The sequence below is a fragment of the Daphnia pulex genome, chromosome 4 (genome assembly GCF_021134715.1).
Source record: "Daphnia pulex isolate KAP4 chromosome 4, ASM2113471v1".
NCBI lineage: Eukaryota > Metazoa > Arthropoda > Branchiopoda > Diplostraca > Daphniidae > Daphnia > Daphnia pulex.
Window position 1 is genome coordinate 2,138,792 of NC_060020.1, and position 17,530 is coordinate 2,156,321.

The 17,530-nt window shown below is 36.9% G+C and overlaps 5 protein-coding genes and 2 long non-coding RNA genes across 10 annotated transcripts; 3 read left to right on the plus strand and 4 right to left on the minus strand.

Moving 5' to 3' along the window:
• Positions 1–469: 469 nt before the first annotated feature.
• LOC124192064 (uncharacterized aarF domain-containing protein kinase 5-like) lies at positions 470–3,509 on the plus strand. 3 transcript variants are annotated; one of them, XM_046585208.1, is made up of 9 exons: positions 470–864; positions 924–1,284; positions 1,369–1,527; positions 1,603–1,734; positions 1,796–1,961; positions 2,022–2,192; positions 2,306–2,549; positions 3,073–3,240; positions 3,298–3,509. In XM_046585208.1, the coding sequence occupies exons 1-9, from the start codon at positions 620–622 to the stop codon at positions 3,398–3,400; spliced, it is 1,749 nt and encodes a 582-aa protein (XP_046441164.1). In that variant the 5' UTR covers positions 470–619; the 3' UTR covers positions 3,401–3,509. The 3 variants fall into 3 exon arrangements, with proteins under 3 accessions (XP_046441164.1, XP_046441165.1, XP_046441166.1); XM_046585209.1 differs by lacking the exon at positions 2,306–2,549 and adding an exon at positions 2,717–2,900; XM_046585210.1 differs by lacking the exons at positions 3,073–3,240; positions 3,298–3,509 and adding an exon at positions 2,717–2,904.
• On the minus strand, positions 3,393–5,013 carry LOC124192065 (exosome complex component RRP42-like). Of its 2 annotated transcripts, XM_046585212.1 has the most exons (7): positions 4,870–5,013; positions 4,704–4,806; positions 4,385–4,581; positions 4,149–4,314; positions 3,887–4,081; positions 3,670–3,825; positions 3,393–3,612 (listed from the first exon to the last, which is right to left on the minus strand). In XM_046585212.1, exons 2-7 carry the CDS (start codon positions 4,758–4,760, stop codon positions 3,511–3,513), a joined length of 873 nt encoding a protein of 290 aa, XP_046441168.1. In that variant the 5' UTR covers positions 4,761–4,806; positions 4,870–5,013; the 3' UTR covers positions 3,393–3,510. The 2 variants fall into 2 exon arrangements, with proteins under 2 accessions (XP_046441168.1, XP_046441167.1); XM_046585211.1 differs by having other exon boundaries at positions 4,704–4,915.
• A 1,142-nt stretch (positions 5,014–6,155) lies between these two features.
• LOC124193288 lies at positions 6,156–7,599 on the plus strand. The gene is made up of 3 exons (XR_006874139.1): positions 6,156–6,660; positions 6,768–7,097; positions 7,159–7,599. It is a non-coding gene; the product is annotated as an uncharacterized LOC124193288 (long non-coding RNA).
• A 774-nt stretch (positions 7,600–8,373) lies between these two features.
• Positions 8,374–12,957, minus strand: LOC124191907. The gene is made up of 6 exons (XR_006873503.1): positions 12,822–12,957; positions 12,563–12,724; positions 11,210–11,950; positions 10,769–11,091; positions 10,570–10,708; positions 8,374–8,435 (listed from the first exon to the last, which is right to left on the minus strand). It is a non-coding gene; the product is annotated as an uncharacterized LOC124191907 (long non-coding RNA).
• On the plus strand, positions 11,985–14,361 carry LOC124191903 (cysteine sulfinic acid decarboxylase-like). Its single transcript, XM_046584942.1, has 7 exons — positions 11,985–12,391; positions 12,496–12,730; positions 12,800–13,019; positions 13,079–13,226; positions 13,285–13,513; positions 13,731–13,925; positions 14,013–14,361. The coding sequence occupies exons 1-7, from the start codon at positions 12,063–12,065 to the stop codon at positions 14,184–14,186; spliced, it is 1,530 nt and encodes a 509-aa protein (XP_046440898.1). The 5' UTR covers positions 11,985–12,062; the 3' UTR covers positions 14,187–14,361.
• LOC124191905 (cyclin-dependent kinase 2-interacting protein-like) lies at positions 14,087–15,715 on the minus strand. The gene is made up of 6 exons (XM_046584944.1): positions 15,520–15,715; positions 15,235–15,391; positions 15,092–15,170; positions 14,890–15,034; positions 14,610–14,828; positions 14,087–14,180 (listed from the first exon to the last, which is right to left on the minus strand). Exons 1-5 carry the CDS (start codon positions 15,536–15,538, stop codon positions 14,632–14,634), a joined length of 597 nt encoding a protein of 198 aa, XP_046440900.1. The 5' UTR covers positions 15,539–15,715; the 3' UTR covers positions 14,087–14,180; positions 14,610–14,631.
• Positions 15,716–15,818: 103 nt separating this feature from the next.
• Positions 15,819–16,796, minus strand: LOC124191906 (NPC intracellular cholesterol transporter 2 homolog a-like). The gene is made up of 5 exons (XM_046584945.1): positions 16,635–16,796; positions 16,402–16,506; positions 16,269–16,332; positions 16,088–16,202; positions 15,819–15,986 (listed from the first exon to the last, which is right to left on the minus strand). The coding sequence occupies exons 1-5, from the start codon at positions 16,708–16,710 to the stop codon at positions 15,903–15,905; spliced, it is 444 nt and encodes a 147-aa protein (XP_046440901.1). The 5' UTR covers positions 16,711–16,796; the 3' UTR covers positions 15,819–15,902.
• Positions 16,797–17,530: the final 734 nt, after the last annotated feature.

Consider the following 17,530-nt stretch of genomic DNA (forward strand, 5'->3'; position numbering starts at 1 on the left):
CTTTAACATCACCATTTTTGCCTGTTGAATAGAATTTTAAGGCAGGAAAGATTTTTGTATTTTGCTTCGAGAATATGTCCCAATACCCGGTACATTTCCAAGAAATTCTTCTTAATGCTGAACCGGCTGTTATTCCAGCCATTGAAGTTAACGTTTTATAGTAGCTTGATATTTCTGATAACTCTAATACCACAGTCTTTATTCTTTAGCAGAAGAAAAAATCAAAATAATAACAACTAAAAAAAACCATTGTTGTCATTTCGTTTTTGTTACTTTCAAAATAATAAAAAAAATCTTTCAAAATAAAAAAACAAATAAATAAAGAATAATGAAAAATCATTTCAGTTAGCCTATTTAAATTTTTGGCTTATTTCTTTATAGCTGTTTTGCCTGTTTATTAAGTTTTAATAAATATTCTGTAAAGAACTATGGTGGTATGACACCGTTGTAACGTAACTGAATTGCAGAATAGCACATTTAGCAGACAAAAAAAATTGCATAACAGAGTTGATTTAAAAAGTGCGTGAATCGAAGAAAGATTCAAGATTGTATAGTTTTTAGATTATACTCTTTTTTCTAAAACAATTATTTTATTCCATATCAAGATTTGGAGAGAGCCATGTTTTCATCCCTAAAGACTATTAAGCTATTTAAGTCAATATATCTAAATACAAATAGTCAACCTGTAAGGAAGTGTAGTTCTTTATCAAAAACTAATGTTAAAGTAGTAAAAGTAGCTAAGAATAAATGGAGTATTTTATTTGGAGCTTCTTTTGCTGTTCCTGGGATCTGGTATCTTCAAGCTGACAACAAAAAAAAACGCAAAGTCAGAGTAACAGTTCAAGGAATAGGAAGGTTCTTGAGGTACTATAAGCTAAGTTTTTATTTATGGAAATCTAGCATAATTAAAATTTTATTTCAAGATCCCTTGTGATAGGAGTAACCATATCAACAGACTATTGGTGGTCATTGAAAAATGTTGATGAAGACTCTGCTGAATATCAGGAAGAATTAAAGAAAACACACCAAAGAACTGCAGACCGAATTCTGGCTGGCTGTCTTGGGAATGGGGGATTGTATATCAAACTTGGACAAGGCCTGGTTTCCATGAATCACATTTTACCAAAAGAATATCTTAATACACTTAAAGTGCTTCAGGACAAATGTCTTGCTAGAGGGGCCACTGAGATTGGGCAGTTGTTTGAAGAAGAATTTGGGAAGAACCATAAAGAATTATTTGAGGCATTTGATGAAGAACCTATTGCTGCAGCTTCTTTGGCTCAAGTATAAATATAAAGTTGTAATAGATTAAGTAATAGACTGCATAGATTGCAGGGACAGGTGTAAATAATCAGAATTTTTGATCAGGTGTTTAGGGCCAAATGCAAAGATGGAAGAGAAGTTGCTGTAAAGGTTCAGTATATTGACTTGCAGGATCGGTTCAATGGTGATATTGCTACAATCGAATTGCTACTAGAACTGATCAGTTGGATGCATCCAAAATTTGAATTTAAATGGGTTCTCAAGGTACGAACGAAACAACTAGTAAAAATCATGCTATTATGTATTAAGGTTAAAGATATGTTTGTATATTTAATGCAGGATCTGAAGGGTACTCTTTGTAAAGAACTCGATTTTGTCAATGAAGGACACAATGGTGAAAGATGTGCCAAAGAGTTGTCATCGTTGCCTTATGTTTATGTCCCAGATGTCGTTTGGGATCTGACTAGCAAGGTAATATATGCACTAATTTCACTTCGTTAGGGTATATTATAAATTTTTTTTAACTGTTTAGCGAGTCTTAACGACAGAGTTTATCGATGGGATTAAAGTGAGTGATACAGGCAGTCTAGAAAAAGCAGGATTTTCAATAAAAGATGTTAGCCACAAACTGGTTGAAATGTTTGCAGAACAAATTTTTCACACTGGTTTTGTCCATGCTGATCCACACCCAGGAAACAGTAATCAAAGAATTGGTTCTTGTTGTTTCAGTGAGACTCTAATTACTTATCTCTTTGTAGTCTTAGTTCGTCGAGGGAAAAAAGGCGACGCACAGATAGTTTTGCTGGATCACGGATTATATGAAGAGCTTCCGTCTACTGTTCGCAAATCTCTTTGTCGTTTGTGGTCTTCAATAGTGCTAAACGATCACGTCGGAATGAAGCATCATGCCGCTGCCCTTGGAGTGAATGGTTAGTAGTTTCTCTTTCTATTATCAGTATTTCCGTTGTCATTTGAAACTTCGTTAGGCAAATTTTTTCTCGTAACAATTTTGAAAGTTGGAATGGGTTTGTATTATGACTAGATTACCGATTGTTCTGCATGGCCGTGTCACAGCGCTATATTTCAGCGCCACCATGGCCAACTGAACACGATTCAGTGAATCAGGTCTTTGCTTCGTTTTACGATCACAAGGGGCCGAAAGTAGGAGAATGGCAGAAGATGACAACCGAACAACGTCAAGCAATTCGAATTCAAATGGATGAAATTCATGAAAGGATGATGGATAGCTTCCGGGCCATGCCTTCTCAATTGATGCTCATTTTTAGGTATTTAGTTGATTGCAGTGTTGGTCTGTTGGTCTAGAACTAGGTCAGGAAGCGTACAACAGATTCTCAATTTTGCTGCATCAATACGTTAATTTAAGAATTGTTTTAAAATTGAAACTTTAAATAAGATAAAACGAAGAAACTCTTTCGCGGTCTTTTTTGTATAGACTATTTGCTCTTCGCTGAAATGCTTCTTCAAAGACCCATCGGAAATCAGAAATTCGCTTTATCCAACTTAAATCAACTTTCTGAAACTGATTTGAAATACATGCAAGAAATGGCGGGGCAGCGTTTCGACATGATCATGAATAACCTTCGTTCCATGCCAAGAACAATGCTTTTAACTATTAGGTAATACTGGATATTGAATTAACAATAAGCTGTAATCCTTAGAGAGCTGTGTGATGCAGCAAAATTGATAAATTTGTATCAGCCTACTGGTTTTAACTAAGGGCAGCTTTCTAAGTTAAAATTAACAGATTTATTTTATGTTTTGTTTTGTTTTTTCCTTTTTTTTATAAAGGAACATAAATACAGTTAGGGCAATAACCAAAGACCATGGCAGTCTTGTCGATCGTTATACATTGATGGCCAGAAGTGCTACTCGAGGATTTTTCATCGTACCTGGTGCTTCATTTGGTCAACGTCTACAAGGAGTCTTGCAACAATTTCTATTTGACTGGCGATTGTGGTAATTTTAAGATGTCTCTTTCATTTACGTGATAACTCAGTGAATTTTTTTTAACAGGTGGGATAAAACACAGATGAGGCTCACCTTTTGGGGCCTTCGTGTGTTATTTTGGCTTGGTCGTGCACCTGATATGACAATTGTCGTACAAATGGTTGAATGATTTCATTAGAAATTGTATTTAGTAGCAGGACACAAATGTCGCGTGAAATTTGTAATTGCAAGAATTCCTTTGAAATATTCAATTATATATCCTTTTGTGTTAAAAGACATTTACCGCATGAAGCCAACTTTTTGGGATACTTCCAACGTTTCTTCTTCTAGGAGCTTTTTCATCAAAATTGTGTTGACCACCGCGCCTACTTCACTTCCCGTCTACTCAAACAAGAAACATTAGACTGCGGGATTGTAAAGAATAGAAAAATTTCGAACCTTGAGCATTGACACCAGGCTGTCTGGATGCAAACTTCCGGAGCCAATTTTCCTAACGGCAGTAACTTTTTTATTGCCTGAGACCGCCACAACAATACCAGAAGAGCTGCAGCATTCTTCTTCTGGTGTTGGATCTACTAGGTAATGGTTTCCAATCTGAAAGTGAAAACACAGTATTCGACTAAATATTTCAAAATTAAAACTTTAACTTTCAAACCTTCATCAAAGTCACTACACAAGGAATGTTCTCTGTGTTCAGTCTCTTGGTATCATAAGGATCATCAGAGAGCTCCAGTTCAGGTTGATCCCCGTCCATAGTTGCTACTTTAATAGAAGGAATTTGTGTTGCATAAAGAGCCGATTTCACAGCCAATGAAACTGCATCATAAAGGTTCCCTCCACATTCAAGAATCTATTTTAATGCCATAAAATATTTCATGAGAAATTGTTGATTGGTAGAAATATCACACCAGCATTACCAATATGTCAACATACAAGACCCAACATTGCTGTCCTGTCAAGACAGAAAGTTCAGATAAATTAATTGTATCACCTGAAGCATAAGATCTTTGAAGGAATCTACAAATTTCATTTGCCAGATCTTCTCCACCTCTCCCTTCAAATTCTGGTGTTGCATTTGCAGAGCTAAATTAACAAAAAGTACTATTAACATAAAAACTTTTAAATTCTATTTATATTTATTGTTTAAACAGACCAATCCACAAAGAACTCCAGCCTTCCTTCTTTGGGCTTATCAGGTAAAGGGGAAGCTAGCTCTACTTTAACTCCAACAAGAATATCAGAGTTTGCAAGTCTCAGCCTTGCCGATCCACTGGCATTTGAAACTAATCCAGTTTCAAGAATTATAGGGCGATAATCCAGCCTTGTTCTACCATCACATCGTAAATCATCCTTGGATATTTCAAAAATTGAATTTTGTTAAGTAAGGACAATTTATTTTTATAAGAGCTGATTGATTTAAGTATTACAGACCAAAAAATTTTACTGGCAAGACCGACAGAATTTAATTATACCTGGACACCATGATGAATGAATGCTTTCTCAGCTTCACTTAAAAGTATTTCTGCCATTGATATGGAGCTCAAAGGTAACCAACGATACAGAAAACAGTAACAACTAACAAACGCAGATGACTTTAATCAAAATACCACGGGAATGTAAGTAAACTGTAAACCTTACCAGACCTTACTAGTTTTCAAGCTAGTATGTTTGTATATGTCTGCACTCGACAGTTGTCTGCTACATTAGGGCAACGTTGTCGGACATCCGTCAGGTTCAGATTCTAAAGACAGATTTAATTGGTTTATTTATTTGCCAATTGCGTTTTTTTACTACAGTACGCACATTGATTGCACGCCATTTATTTTTACATTATACATGATTTTATGCGTGTTACCATACGTTTTACATTATACGTGTTACCATTTACCATGGGCATGGAGAGACCTCTCCAAACCCTTGGTGTTACATAAACATTTGGTATTCATTTTCATATTGGTTATTGATTGTAGACCCACCCCCCAGCAACGTCAACCTCCAGAAGGAAAGGCCAGCTTTTGCATGTCCTTGACGCTCGAAGGTCATGGAGATCATTATGTAAAACTTGTCATGCAATGGTGTAGAGGTTGGGTGAGAACGAGACGTTTTACACAACCATTTGGTATTCATTTTGATATTGGTTGTTGTAGACCCATCCCCAGCAACGTCCGACCTGCAAAAGGAAAGGACAGTCACACTTGAAGGTCACGGAGATCTTTACGTAAAACGTGTCATGCAGTGGAGTAGAGGCTGGGTGAGAACGACACGTGTAGCATCATTATCAAGCAGGTAAAATAACCGCAAGGCTTAAGAGGTGAGGGTGAGAAAAAATCGTATAAAAGGCGAGAGAAAAGGCGAAGGTAAATCAGTTGAGGGAGCATCTCCGACACGGCAACAACTGCAGCGCTCTGTCTGTCAATTCGCATGGTAAATATTCTGTCTTTTACGTAGAGTTTGGTATCAATCCTTCTTTTGTTTATGTATGCCTGTTATTATGTAATATTTATGTTAAAATTGCTAATTGTCTAGCAAACTATGGCGTAGTGCTGCTGTTGTGTGTTGAATCATCGATGGCTGGGTCGACCACTGGTGTACCGATGTCTTCTTGGTATGGCGGATACCAAACTGCAACGCCGCCGCCTTACTACCCAAAAGCAACTTACGCAACGACCAGTTACTGCACCGAGGTCTTCAAGTACTACACCACTAAAGCACCGGACTTGAATAGCACAACTTACGCTGCCCCGAGCCACTACACTGCCGCCCTGAAGTATTTCTCTGCCCCGAGTTACTACACCACCAAGGCGACGGAAGATGACTACGCATGCTGCCCCATCCTCCGAGGCTCATACACCGAAGCTCCTAAGTATTACTCTGTTCTCATCTACTTATTGCACCGATTTTCCTAAATACTACTCTGTTCCCAGCTGCTACACCGAGGCTCCCGCTGATTACTACACCGAAGCGGCAAAGTACTACTCTGCCCCGATCTACACAACCATAACTGAGGCGGCCAAGTATTACGCAGTCCCGACTTGCTACACCAAAGCTGCTCTTTCGTACTACGTTGAACAGGAATACTACATTGATGCTCCAGTTCACTACACCACGACCTACGCTACACCGCAGCCCACAAGTACTACACCGAAGAAGCCGCCTACAACAACGTATGCTGCCTAGTTTACTACACCGAGGCTCCCAAGTACTACATCACTAAGGCACCGGATTTCTACACGTCTATGTGTGCTACCCCTGCCTAGTACACCGAGGCCCCGCATTACTACAACACTGAAGCGCTCAAGTACTACACTACAACCTGGCTTCCCCGAGCTACTACACCTACGTCCCGAAGTATTACTGTGCGTTAAAGGAGTCTTCAAAAAAAGGACCACCAATTGCTTTCTTCATCGTGTAACCGATTCGCAATCATGGGTAAATATTCTTATTTTTACATTGAGTTTTGTATCAATAATATTTTTTTCTATTTGTTAATATGCCTGTTACTATTTAATATTAATGTTTCAATTTATTTTGTTTAGTCAACTATGGCGTCGTGCTCCTGTTGGGCGTTGTATAGTTGATGGCTGGGTTGATTGCTGGTGTAGCGATGTCTCCTTGGTATGGCGGAAATCAAACCGCAACGTCGCCGCCTTCCTACTAAACTTACGCAACGACCGGTTCCTGCCCTGAGGTCTTCCAGTACTACACCACCAAAGCACCGGAGTTTTATACCACAACTTACGCTGCCCCGATTCACTACACTGATGCCCTGAAGTATTACTCTGCTCTGAGTTACTACACCATCTAGGCGATGGATGACACCACACGACTACATATACTGCCTATCCTACTACACCGAGGCTTCTAAAGTATTGCCCTGTTCTCAGCTACTTATTGCACCGATTTTCCTAAATACTACTCTGTTCCCAGCTGCTACACCGAGGCTTCCGCTGATTTCTACACCAAGACAGTCGAATACTACACCGAAGCGGCAAAGTACTACTCTGCCCCGATCTACACAACCACAACTGAGGCGGACAAGTATTACGCAGTTCCGACTTGCTACACCAAAGCTGCTCTTTCGTACTACGTTTACACTGATGCTCCAGTTCACTACACCACGGCCTACGCTACACCGCAGCCCCCAAGTACTACACCGAAGAAGCCGCTTATTACACAACTACGTACGCTGCCTAGTTCACTACATCGACGAATTTAAGTATTGCCCTGCTCCAAACTACCAAACTTAAGTTCATATGTATTTTGCAATTTTCATTACTATATCACCACTGCTCCGACCTAAACACCTAAGTTCTGAAGTATTTCTCTGTATTTGTGAAAGATTGCTGAAATACAAGATTAATTGATAAATCACATGTTTCTATTTTCTCCTTAAATACCTTCTCCTGCCGATAATTGCATGATGTGTGAAAATATTTCTGAGTGCTATATGTAAACTTATTGATCTTGCCAAATACACTGATAAAATATTCAAACTAATTTTTACATTTCAATAAAATTTAAACTCCTTTTTATAAATTATTTTCTCATTAAAATCAAAGTCCAACAAACTGAAAAATTCAGAAAAATTCAAAGTCCACCTTCCATTATTTCTGCTAAGTCTAGACTTTTGTTTTTGAAAAAAAATTTAAAAAAATTCCCCTTACACGAAATTTTAAAAATTTTATCGCGAAAAAGATTGATACGAATATTTTATTGCATACAAAATTTATTTTTATAATATTTTACATACATCATATACATTTTTCCTGTGGCCCCCAGGGGGGGGGGGCCTGTCGCTTTCTCTACCGCGATAATAACATGATGCAAGTTATATGCAAGTTATTATTTGTTTGGTGCAGAAAGCTTGTTTTATCTAGCAGTTCTCAACTGTTTCAAACCTGACATTGATCAGGTTGCCTCAGTCGTATACTGCATGATTGAATGAAAACTCAAAAGACAACAGATCAAACTTTAAACTCGGCAACACAAAATAATACTGGCAGAGCAATTTCATGGCATAACGACAACACAAAAATTTTGAAGTCAGGAACCCAGATGGAACAGCTCAGCTACAACAGCACAGCAACTTCTGGATTACACTGCACCCGCATGCTGCATACAAAGACTCACTCTGTCTTCGTCACACCTTTCACCATTTGGCTGCAACAAGGTAACCACCAGCATTAAAGAAGTGTTTGTTATACCTGTTCAAGAAAAGAAAATTATTTTCGAGAAACACAACTGTGTACACATGCATACTCATTATATAAAAGAATACATAGGGTAACAGAAAACTACGCAGTCCAACAGAATAACTTTGATCTAAAATCTTACGAAGGCAAGGTATTCATAATTTCTATAGTAGCGTAGCAAGTTGGTCTACTCTCTAGTCTTAAATCTGTTAAAGTCAATGTTAAATCTATGATACTTTTGCAAGACATTTGAAGTCTTAAATCTGTTAGTCAATGTTAAATCTATGGTACTTTTGCAAGACATTTGATCAAAATAATTACTGGTAAAAGTCTATTTTACCCGACCAACTTCTTACTTTACTTTACTTATCTAATTCACTTTACTTTACTTAATCTAGAAAAGTAACTAAGCGGGAATGAGCCCGAGCGTAGCGAGGAAATACAGGGGTTTTGGGTGGGTATAATAAAGTATAATAAAGCATCAAACCATACTTCATTATACTTTACTATACTATAACCAAAAACAACTATATTTTTACGGTATGCTCGGGCTTATTCCCGCTTAGTTACTTATCTAGATTAAGTAAAGCAAAGTGAATTAGATAGGTAAAGTAAAAATACCACTTACTTTATTTACTTAAAGGTAATCCAATTGCCGCAATACAAAACGAACTTAACAGCACAACTCTATGTCCCTTATTAAGGAATCAACATGATTTCTTCGTAAAAGCAAATCCCAAATTCTGCAGTTAAGATGGCGAGTTTTTGGTTTCACGAACAATCTGTGATACACTTCTGAGTCGTTATTAGCTACAAAAAGTCTAGTCAAAATACGCCCGTCTAATTCCTGAGATGTTGCACTACCACCGTCAAAAATCAAACTAATTCAGGTGTCGTCTGCTACGGAAATTCTCAGACGTTGCATGCATCACAATTTGAGCCATACTTATACTTTGAATATTAAATTTTATTTGATAAGTTTTCCACGCAACACATGATAAACTTAAATATAAAAGTAAATTTTTTATCAATGTGCAGTGTTTGGCAATGAATCGCAGTAAAAATGTTTTTTTTTGTGGGGGGGAGACCCCCCCAACCCCCCCTTTTTTTTATTTTTATCCAGATTGTCCCCCAAAAGCCCACCATTTCAACTTACGCTTTTTACGCTAAATGATTTGTTAACGAAAACAGCCAACAAACATCGAAATTTTTCAGCCATATTATACTTATTAATATAACCTAACCTAACCTAACCTAACCTAACCTAACCTAACCTACTATACTTTACTTTATCTTATAAGTATACATGAAACGTCAAAATCATAATAAAGTAAAGTAAAGTATCTTCATCATGATATAATATAGTAAAGTTCCATGACCTTTATATGAATAATAAAGTATAGTAATATAAAGTAACAACTTGATTGCCACTTACAAGTTGTTAATAATACAGTAAAGTTTATAATGATTTGATGCTACTTTCATCGATCGTGGATTTGAACCACCAACCATTATGTTAGAATTCTAGTGCTATGCCACAGCGCTAATCGACACTTCCTCGATACGCAAAATGTTTTAATAACATTTACAGTTATATCATAATAAAGTAAACTGTAATAATTTGAATAAAGCTGTATTTATATGGCACAATGAACTTCATAATAAAGTAGGATAAAATAATATAACGTTAAAATAAAAAGTAAAGTAAATCTTGATTGACCCTTACTTTAAAATAAAAATAATTTAATTTATATATTTCACCTGATCTCGGATTTGAACCACTGAGCCATGAATTTCTAATCCAGTGCTATACCACAGTGCTAATCGACATTGCTTCGATGTGAAAATAAATAAACTAAATAATATTTCACTATTATGTATTAATTATGAATTTTTGGCAACAGTGTTTTAATAATATTGACAGGATGCCAGTCTGCTACACGGTAGGGAACGAGAGGTTGTACGTGAAATTTCTCGTATTTAAGTAAAGTGAAGTAAAGTAAAGTGAAGTGAAGTGAAGTAAAGTGTAAATTAAGTGAGTGTAGTAATAATTGAGAATTAAGGAAAAAATTAAGTATAATAAAGTAAAAATAAAGTAGAATTAAGTAAGGTTTTGGTCGGCTAAAATAGACTTTAACCTAATTACTTTTTGCTGTTGTATGGGATGAGACATACGCCTAAGAACAGACAGCGAGACACACGAGGCACGCCATTTCGGCAATGTACAGGCACTTCCAAGTCTGAGTTGAATGACTTGGCAAAGTGGTTTCCACATGCTAAATCACCTGTAAATTTTCACATCAACATTTTACATGCAATAACAATAGGAAATTAACAATAAATACCCTTTCAATTTTCATCGTGAGAAATGTCACGACCAGCAACCCATTTCTGCTACGTCTTGGAACAAAATGGCCGAAATGCGTCCCTGGAGACACTAGCGCTACCTGGTGGACATTTCAGCCAACTATTGACAGCCACCTATTGACAGCCATTAGATTCCTGTTCAAATGACTGAACGCAACGGCTGGATTGCTTGCTTCCAGAGTCCAGACAGCACGCAGCAGCTCAACTTGAATTCGACATGCCTTTCGGCTTTCAATAGCTGGCAATCTGGCACGAAATGAATGTAATGAGCATCAACACCAGATTACTCCAGCAGCTTTTCCTATGACACAAATACACAAAGTTTTTAGTTAGCTTTTCAGACTTCTTAACTCTTTCAACATAAAAATCTATAATATTAACAGAAAGTGTTGGGGGTCAAGACAAAAAATTAAACTTACATCTGAAGAAAAGAATAATTTTCCTGCCTGTGGCTGTAAGGCAGCAGCAGCAGCGGTTATTTGTTAGCAAAGAGTTAGCAAAGAGCCAAATCAGCCAATCAGGCAATCAGCTAAAGCGGTAAAAGTCCGAGGTCCGACTGCAATGTTCAGCTTAACGACTAATTTTTAAAGTGATAAATAAAAATTTGTTAGAATGTTGAATAAAGAGAAAAATCAGGACAAGTCTATAGAATGTCTATAATTAGCAAATCACGCCACTTCAGCACACCTTTTACCTTTATTGATGCTCCAATTGACTATCTTTTTATGTCAATTTTTTATGCAGAAAGAAGAATCACAAACCAAGAGACAGGATAACAGATAAGTTGTTTGGGATTTGGGTTTTAGACTTTCTTTATCGTCGAATAAGATTAAAAGAAAGAAATTACCTTGGAAAATGAATCAGTCTCACTGTTCTAGCGGCGTGCGCCCCACAGTGCAATTTTTATGTTGCGTAAAAAAAGCCGACCATAAAAAGGCTTAATTGATCGGAAGTAATTGACAATCAATCATATCAGATTTACCGCCGTGAAATAAAGACAAAATCTTCAATTGATGTCTTCCTTTGTAAATTATTGGTTCCGAAGGAAATCCTTCGTTTGGAGCGTGTCCTGTCTTTGGACAAGGTTAATTATCTTTGGTTTTTCCTCTTGCCCAGTTCACAAACGCATCGTTGCGATCAGAATTGGATGGCTCCTAATCCTAAAACGATGGGAGTATATAAACTACCAGGTGCCTAAAACACAAATCGACAGTCGTATAGTGCCTGCCAGAAACTCAACATCAAGGTAACGCGCTCACAGTTTCTTTTAGAATGCAAAATGAAAATCAAGTGAAATCAGACGGCAAAATGGAAAATCCGGCTTTAATCGGCTGGTTTCAAACCGAACCTTCCCAAGAGCAACACGAACAATTCATACGGAAAGTCGTGGATATTGTTTTAAAGGAAGCAGTGTTTGAGGGAACATCGCGAAACAACTTAGTCATCGAATGGATGGAACCAGAGAGTTTGTTGACCTTACTGGGTAAAGAACTACCAAAGAATCCGCAGTCTGACGAAACACTAGTTCAGTTAATCAAGAACGTTGTACGATATAGCGTGAAAACAGGTCATCCACATTTCATTAACCAGCTATTTTCAAGGTAAAAAAAAAAAGTCGTACATATTTATATTAACTCATTATGGGTGATTTCGAAGTTTTAGTTACCTAATTAACTAAACTACATCATTTTTATGATTAAACTAGTCTGGATCCATACGGACTTGTAGCCCAATGGGTCACAGATTCGTTGAATCCCAGCGTTTATACTTACGAAGTTGCTCCAGTTTTCACATTGCTCGAGCACCAGATTCTTCGTGAAATGCGACGATGGGTAGGATTCCCAGACGGTAGTGGAGACGGAGTGTTTTGCCCGGGCGGTTCAATGGCTAATATATACGGCATTCAATGTGCCCGCCATCGCGCTATGCCTAGCCTAAAAGTAAGTCATTTATTTTTCACAAATAAAACCATCAAATAACATAAAAGCAAACATTTTCTTGTTTTTAAGGAAACGGGAACATTTGGATCACCTCGTCTCGTAGTGCTGACCTCCAAAGATGCTCATTATTCGATCAAGAAAGCTTGTTTTCTTCTGGGAATAGGTGTGTCGAATCTTTATCTGGTAGATGTGGATACTAGTGGTCGAATGGATTTAGTTCATCTTCGACAAGAAGTGCAGCGTGCTTTAAATGAGAATGCCAGGCCATTCATGGTATCTGCCACGGCAGGTAAATATGAAATGATAACTAGAATCCAACATCTTATAAACATTATTCTTCATACATAGGAACCACTGTATTAGGCGCGACTGATCCGCTTGATGGCATTGCCGACATATGTCAAGAGTTTGGTATGTGGATGCATGTAGACGCGGCGTGGGGTGGTGGGGCGCTAATGTCCACGAAGCATCGCCATATTCTAAAAGGAATCGAACGGTAAATGTTAAAAATTTAGAAGGGAAAAACTTAGAACCCTAATACTCGTACTTTTCAGAGCTGATTCTGTCACATGGAATCCACACAAATTGCTCGGAGTGCCTCAGCAATGTTCAACTTTCCTGACTCGCCATGCTGACCTTTTGCTTGAGGCCAATTCCGCATCAGCTTCTTATTTGTTTCAGAAAGATAAGTTTTATGATCCCAAGTGGGACGTGGGAGACAAATATCTGCAGTGCGGCAGGCGAGCTGATGTTCTCAAGTTTTGGTTTATGTGGCAAGCAAAGGTAGATTTTTCACCTACATCGAAAAGAAACTTAAACCCCATTCTGCATTCTTGCCAACTTTTCGTTGTTTACCAAACTACTGAAATTTTGAACAAGATTAATAGATTACCGAAAGAGATTATGCTACCAAAGACATACGTTTAAAAGGGATACTGAATCAATCATTACTAGTAAGTTACTTTAACCATCATTTTTTTTTCTCTAACGTTAAAAACAGGGAAGTCTAGGTTTGGAAAAGCATGTAGACACACTGTTCGAAAATGTGGCTTATTTCACTTCATTTATCCGCAATCGCAAAGGCTTTCAACTAGTACTCGAAGAGCCCCCATTTGTGAACGTTTGTTTTTGGTATATCCCACCGAGCCTTCAGGGAGCTCAGCACGACGAAGATTACGAGGAAAAATTGCACAAAGTATAAAAAATCATTACTTTACTTGATGCTACTGGTCGATAAATGAAGTATACTAATTATATCATTTTACTGGATTTCTATAATTAGATCGCTCCAAAGATCAAAGAACGCATGATCAAAAAGGGCAGCATGATGATAACCTATCAACCGTTGAGAAATTTACCAAACTTTTTCCGCCTTGTTTTGCAAAGCTCTGCTGTCACTATCGATGATATGGAATTTTTTGCCGAAGAGATAGAACGTCTTGGGTGTGACCTTTAAATAATATATATATATTAGATCGAGGCAATTTCTGCAATAGAGAAACTATTCCGAAGTAATGATTTAAATAAGTTTTTAAACTATTTAAATCAATAAAATTTCGCGATAACCTGTAAACCATACAAAAGATATTTAATTTCGGAAACATTTCTTCCAATAAAAATGTTTTACCTGATATATATTTGTTTTTCATTCATTCACTCCTACAACGATTAGCTAGCTTGGAAATAAATAAGATATTTTGATGTAACATGCATGGACACATTTAAAAAATAAATACTATACTATTGGAAAGGAAGAAGATAAACAGACTCAGTATCCACTATTATTAAACTAAGATATTTTTAACATTCTTAAAATTATCCAATTACAAACTTCAAAAAGACTGCAATTTTTTTCAAAATAGCCCATGTATATTCATACCTCAAACGCAATTAAATTTCCTTCAGCGCTGACCAGTTTCAACCAAAAGTGATTCTAATTGGAGTTTAACATCAGGAGTTACATATACTTGATGAACCCAACTTATTTTATGCAAGTCAAGCATTTGTTTTTGCTGGCAATGAGCTACATTTTCTGCAATACATTTTTTCACTTGAAGCTCTTTGGCAAAAGCATCTTTAATTAAGGTGACAACTGCAACTACATTCATATCAACAAAAAATTAGCATTGTTATACATGTTGAAAATGAGTTGTGATTACCAAATTTAGAAGTTGACCAAGTGAGAAACAGAACAAATGTGGAAGAATCACTTGTACTTGATCCCATCTTTTGTTGCAGTTCTCCAAGTTTTTCTAGTGCCACATATTGATCTCTTATTTTCTCTAATTGTTTGGGAAGCATTTCCTGGAATAATATTTGTGTAGTGAAATTACAAGAAACATTTCAGTATTCGGTGATTACCATTTCACAAACAACTGATCCAAGTAAATCACATTGGGATTCTAATTCATTGTTGCTCACAGAAAGTTCTGGATTGTTCCTATTCAGTCAAAAACAAAATAAATAAAATAACTGCAAAAGTCAATTATATTTTCGGTAGTTACCATGATACAGCTTTTAGCTGTAAAATGTTGTTTATGATGTTTCTGCCAGTGGATATTAAAAGGTACCATTGTTGCACAAGACTATACAACTCACCCGCTAATTCAAATGCCCGCTGAGCATTTCCAGATTTCTTCACTGGTGATGGGCTGTTGCTCACTGCAAAATAAAATATATTTAAACAGGGATGAACTAGAAAAATCTTATTGGCATACCAAGCATAAGTACACAACATTTAAAAGGAAGTTTTTAAAAAATTGCATGTCACACATCAACTCAGTACTCACACGTAAATGATTTATCCATACGGACAATAGAAAAGAGATGAATCTTGTACCAATTATCCTAGTATGTAGAAATAATTTTATCTAAAAAGTACAAAGTACTAACAGTAACAGGCGTGGGCTGTTTAATTCATTTGCACCAATTCGCGCTCGCACGTTTCGTTTCCATTTCCAAACAAACTACTAGTGCAGACGAAAAAGACAATGTTGCCATTTTTACTGCAATCGAGAGAACTGTAAATAAAAAAAGCCAAAAAAATGTGACCGAAATTCAAACGAAAGCAAAAAAAAAACGAGCCAGCTTCAAGGAACTACAAGGAAATTTATTCAGAGCCGTATTACTCAGAAATCAGTCAATATTTTCGACAAAACTAGGCTACGTCCAATTACAGAAGTTTAACAGTAACTTCGAAGCAAACAAGAGGATTGCCGTTATCGTCACGGAGGTTCCAGATGGCCTTAGCACTCACCTGTAAATTAATAAGATTCAAATGTAAAATTTTTCGTTCTTTTTTTCAATTTATAGTGCAGTGTTTAGTGAATCAAGATTCAAGAGCCAGGTGACACTCACCGAAGGGAAGGACGGAGATAGCACCAGAATAGTTGACATAGTCATAGACTCGCCAGCGGTAACTGGGCAGTCGCCAACAATTGCATCTTCACAAGCAGGAGGGAACTGACCGGGCCTAATTGTTAGTAAATTAATCATATTTTTAATAGCCTAAATAATATTATATTAATATCACGCATACCAAGGTAGAGTAACGCCACCAATCACGCCCTTTACATCACTATCCAGTGTGTTGGTAGAGTCAACTGTTTTAGCATTTTTTCATTTTAGTAAGTCACAAAAATAGTTAATTTTTTATTATGTAGAATAGATACCTGCGACGAAATCATATTGGACTGATACGTTAGTTCCACGGTAGACGATACAGGGTAGAACGTCGCAGCCTGGGACACGAACAGCCGTTAATGTAGCAGTCGATCCTAATTAATTCCGTAGAAAGAAGAGAAAATTAGTTTAGAGGGAAAAATAATTCGGTGCTAATTTGAGTCACTAAATACTAAAATTGATTTTTTAAAAAAGAAAAAATTTAAAGAAAAAAAGCTATTACCGCAATCCCTGTAGGGAGTGGCCGAGACGGCGACAAAGAGGAGAGCACAAGTGGCTGCGATGGCTAACTTGAACATTTCGATGGTTGTTTTCGTTCGAGGTTGAAGCGAATGAAGTAACGGCAATAATTACTCTCATTTTATACCGATCATCGGCCGGCAAAGTGCACATTACATTGTTGATAAGGATGCGGAAGTTTTTCTGCTCGTGTCTGTTTTTGAGTTACTTACTTGGCGTAATGTCTAAAATGGGCCAATTTCTTAAGTGAGTTGTGTCACAGTTTTATCGATTCGGGAACCAATTCGCTCCTCACTAGAACGTCAAAATTTGATAGAACTTATCGCTGAACGTCATCGGTATCATTCTGACAGCTCTGTATTATTCTCCATGACACGCGGAAGTTAGACACGTTTTTTTTAAACTATTATCTCTTCCGTATTCCATGGATCACTGGACCACTCGTAATAGCATAGGAGTTCACAAAGTTCAATAGGGCAATCTCGTTATGTTTCCTGGGTGAAAGCATCAATCGTGTCAATTTATGTTTTGACATTAGCGTTTCTGTTTCAAATCCATAATAACGTTGAGTGTAACGCAGCACCTTATTACGGTATGTGAGGTGTCTCTTTACTAAGGATTTAACTGTAATCTTAACACTCATTACAATTTTTCAGCGAATGCTTGGCGATAAAACAGGAAAATTGAAGAGAATGCTACATTAATCGTTCAGGTAATTTATGACCGCGCAGTATGCATTGATTTAAAATAGTATTATGTGCTCTAGTTTTTTAAGATTATTGTACTTACCTTTACTTTGTTTCAGAATAGTAAATAATCTAAAAAAATTATGATAGGGATAAGGTGACAGAAATAGAAAGCAAAGTCATTTTCATTAAA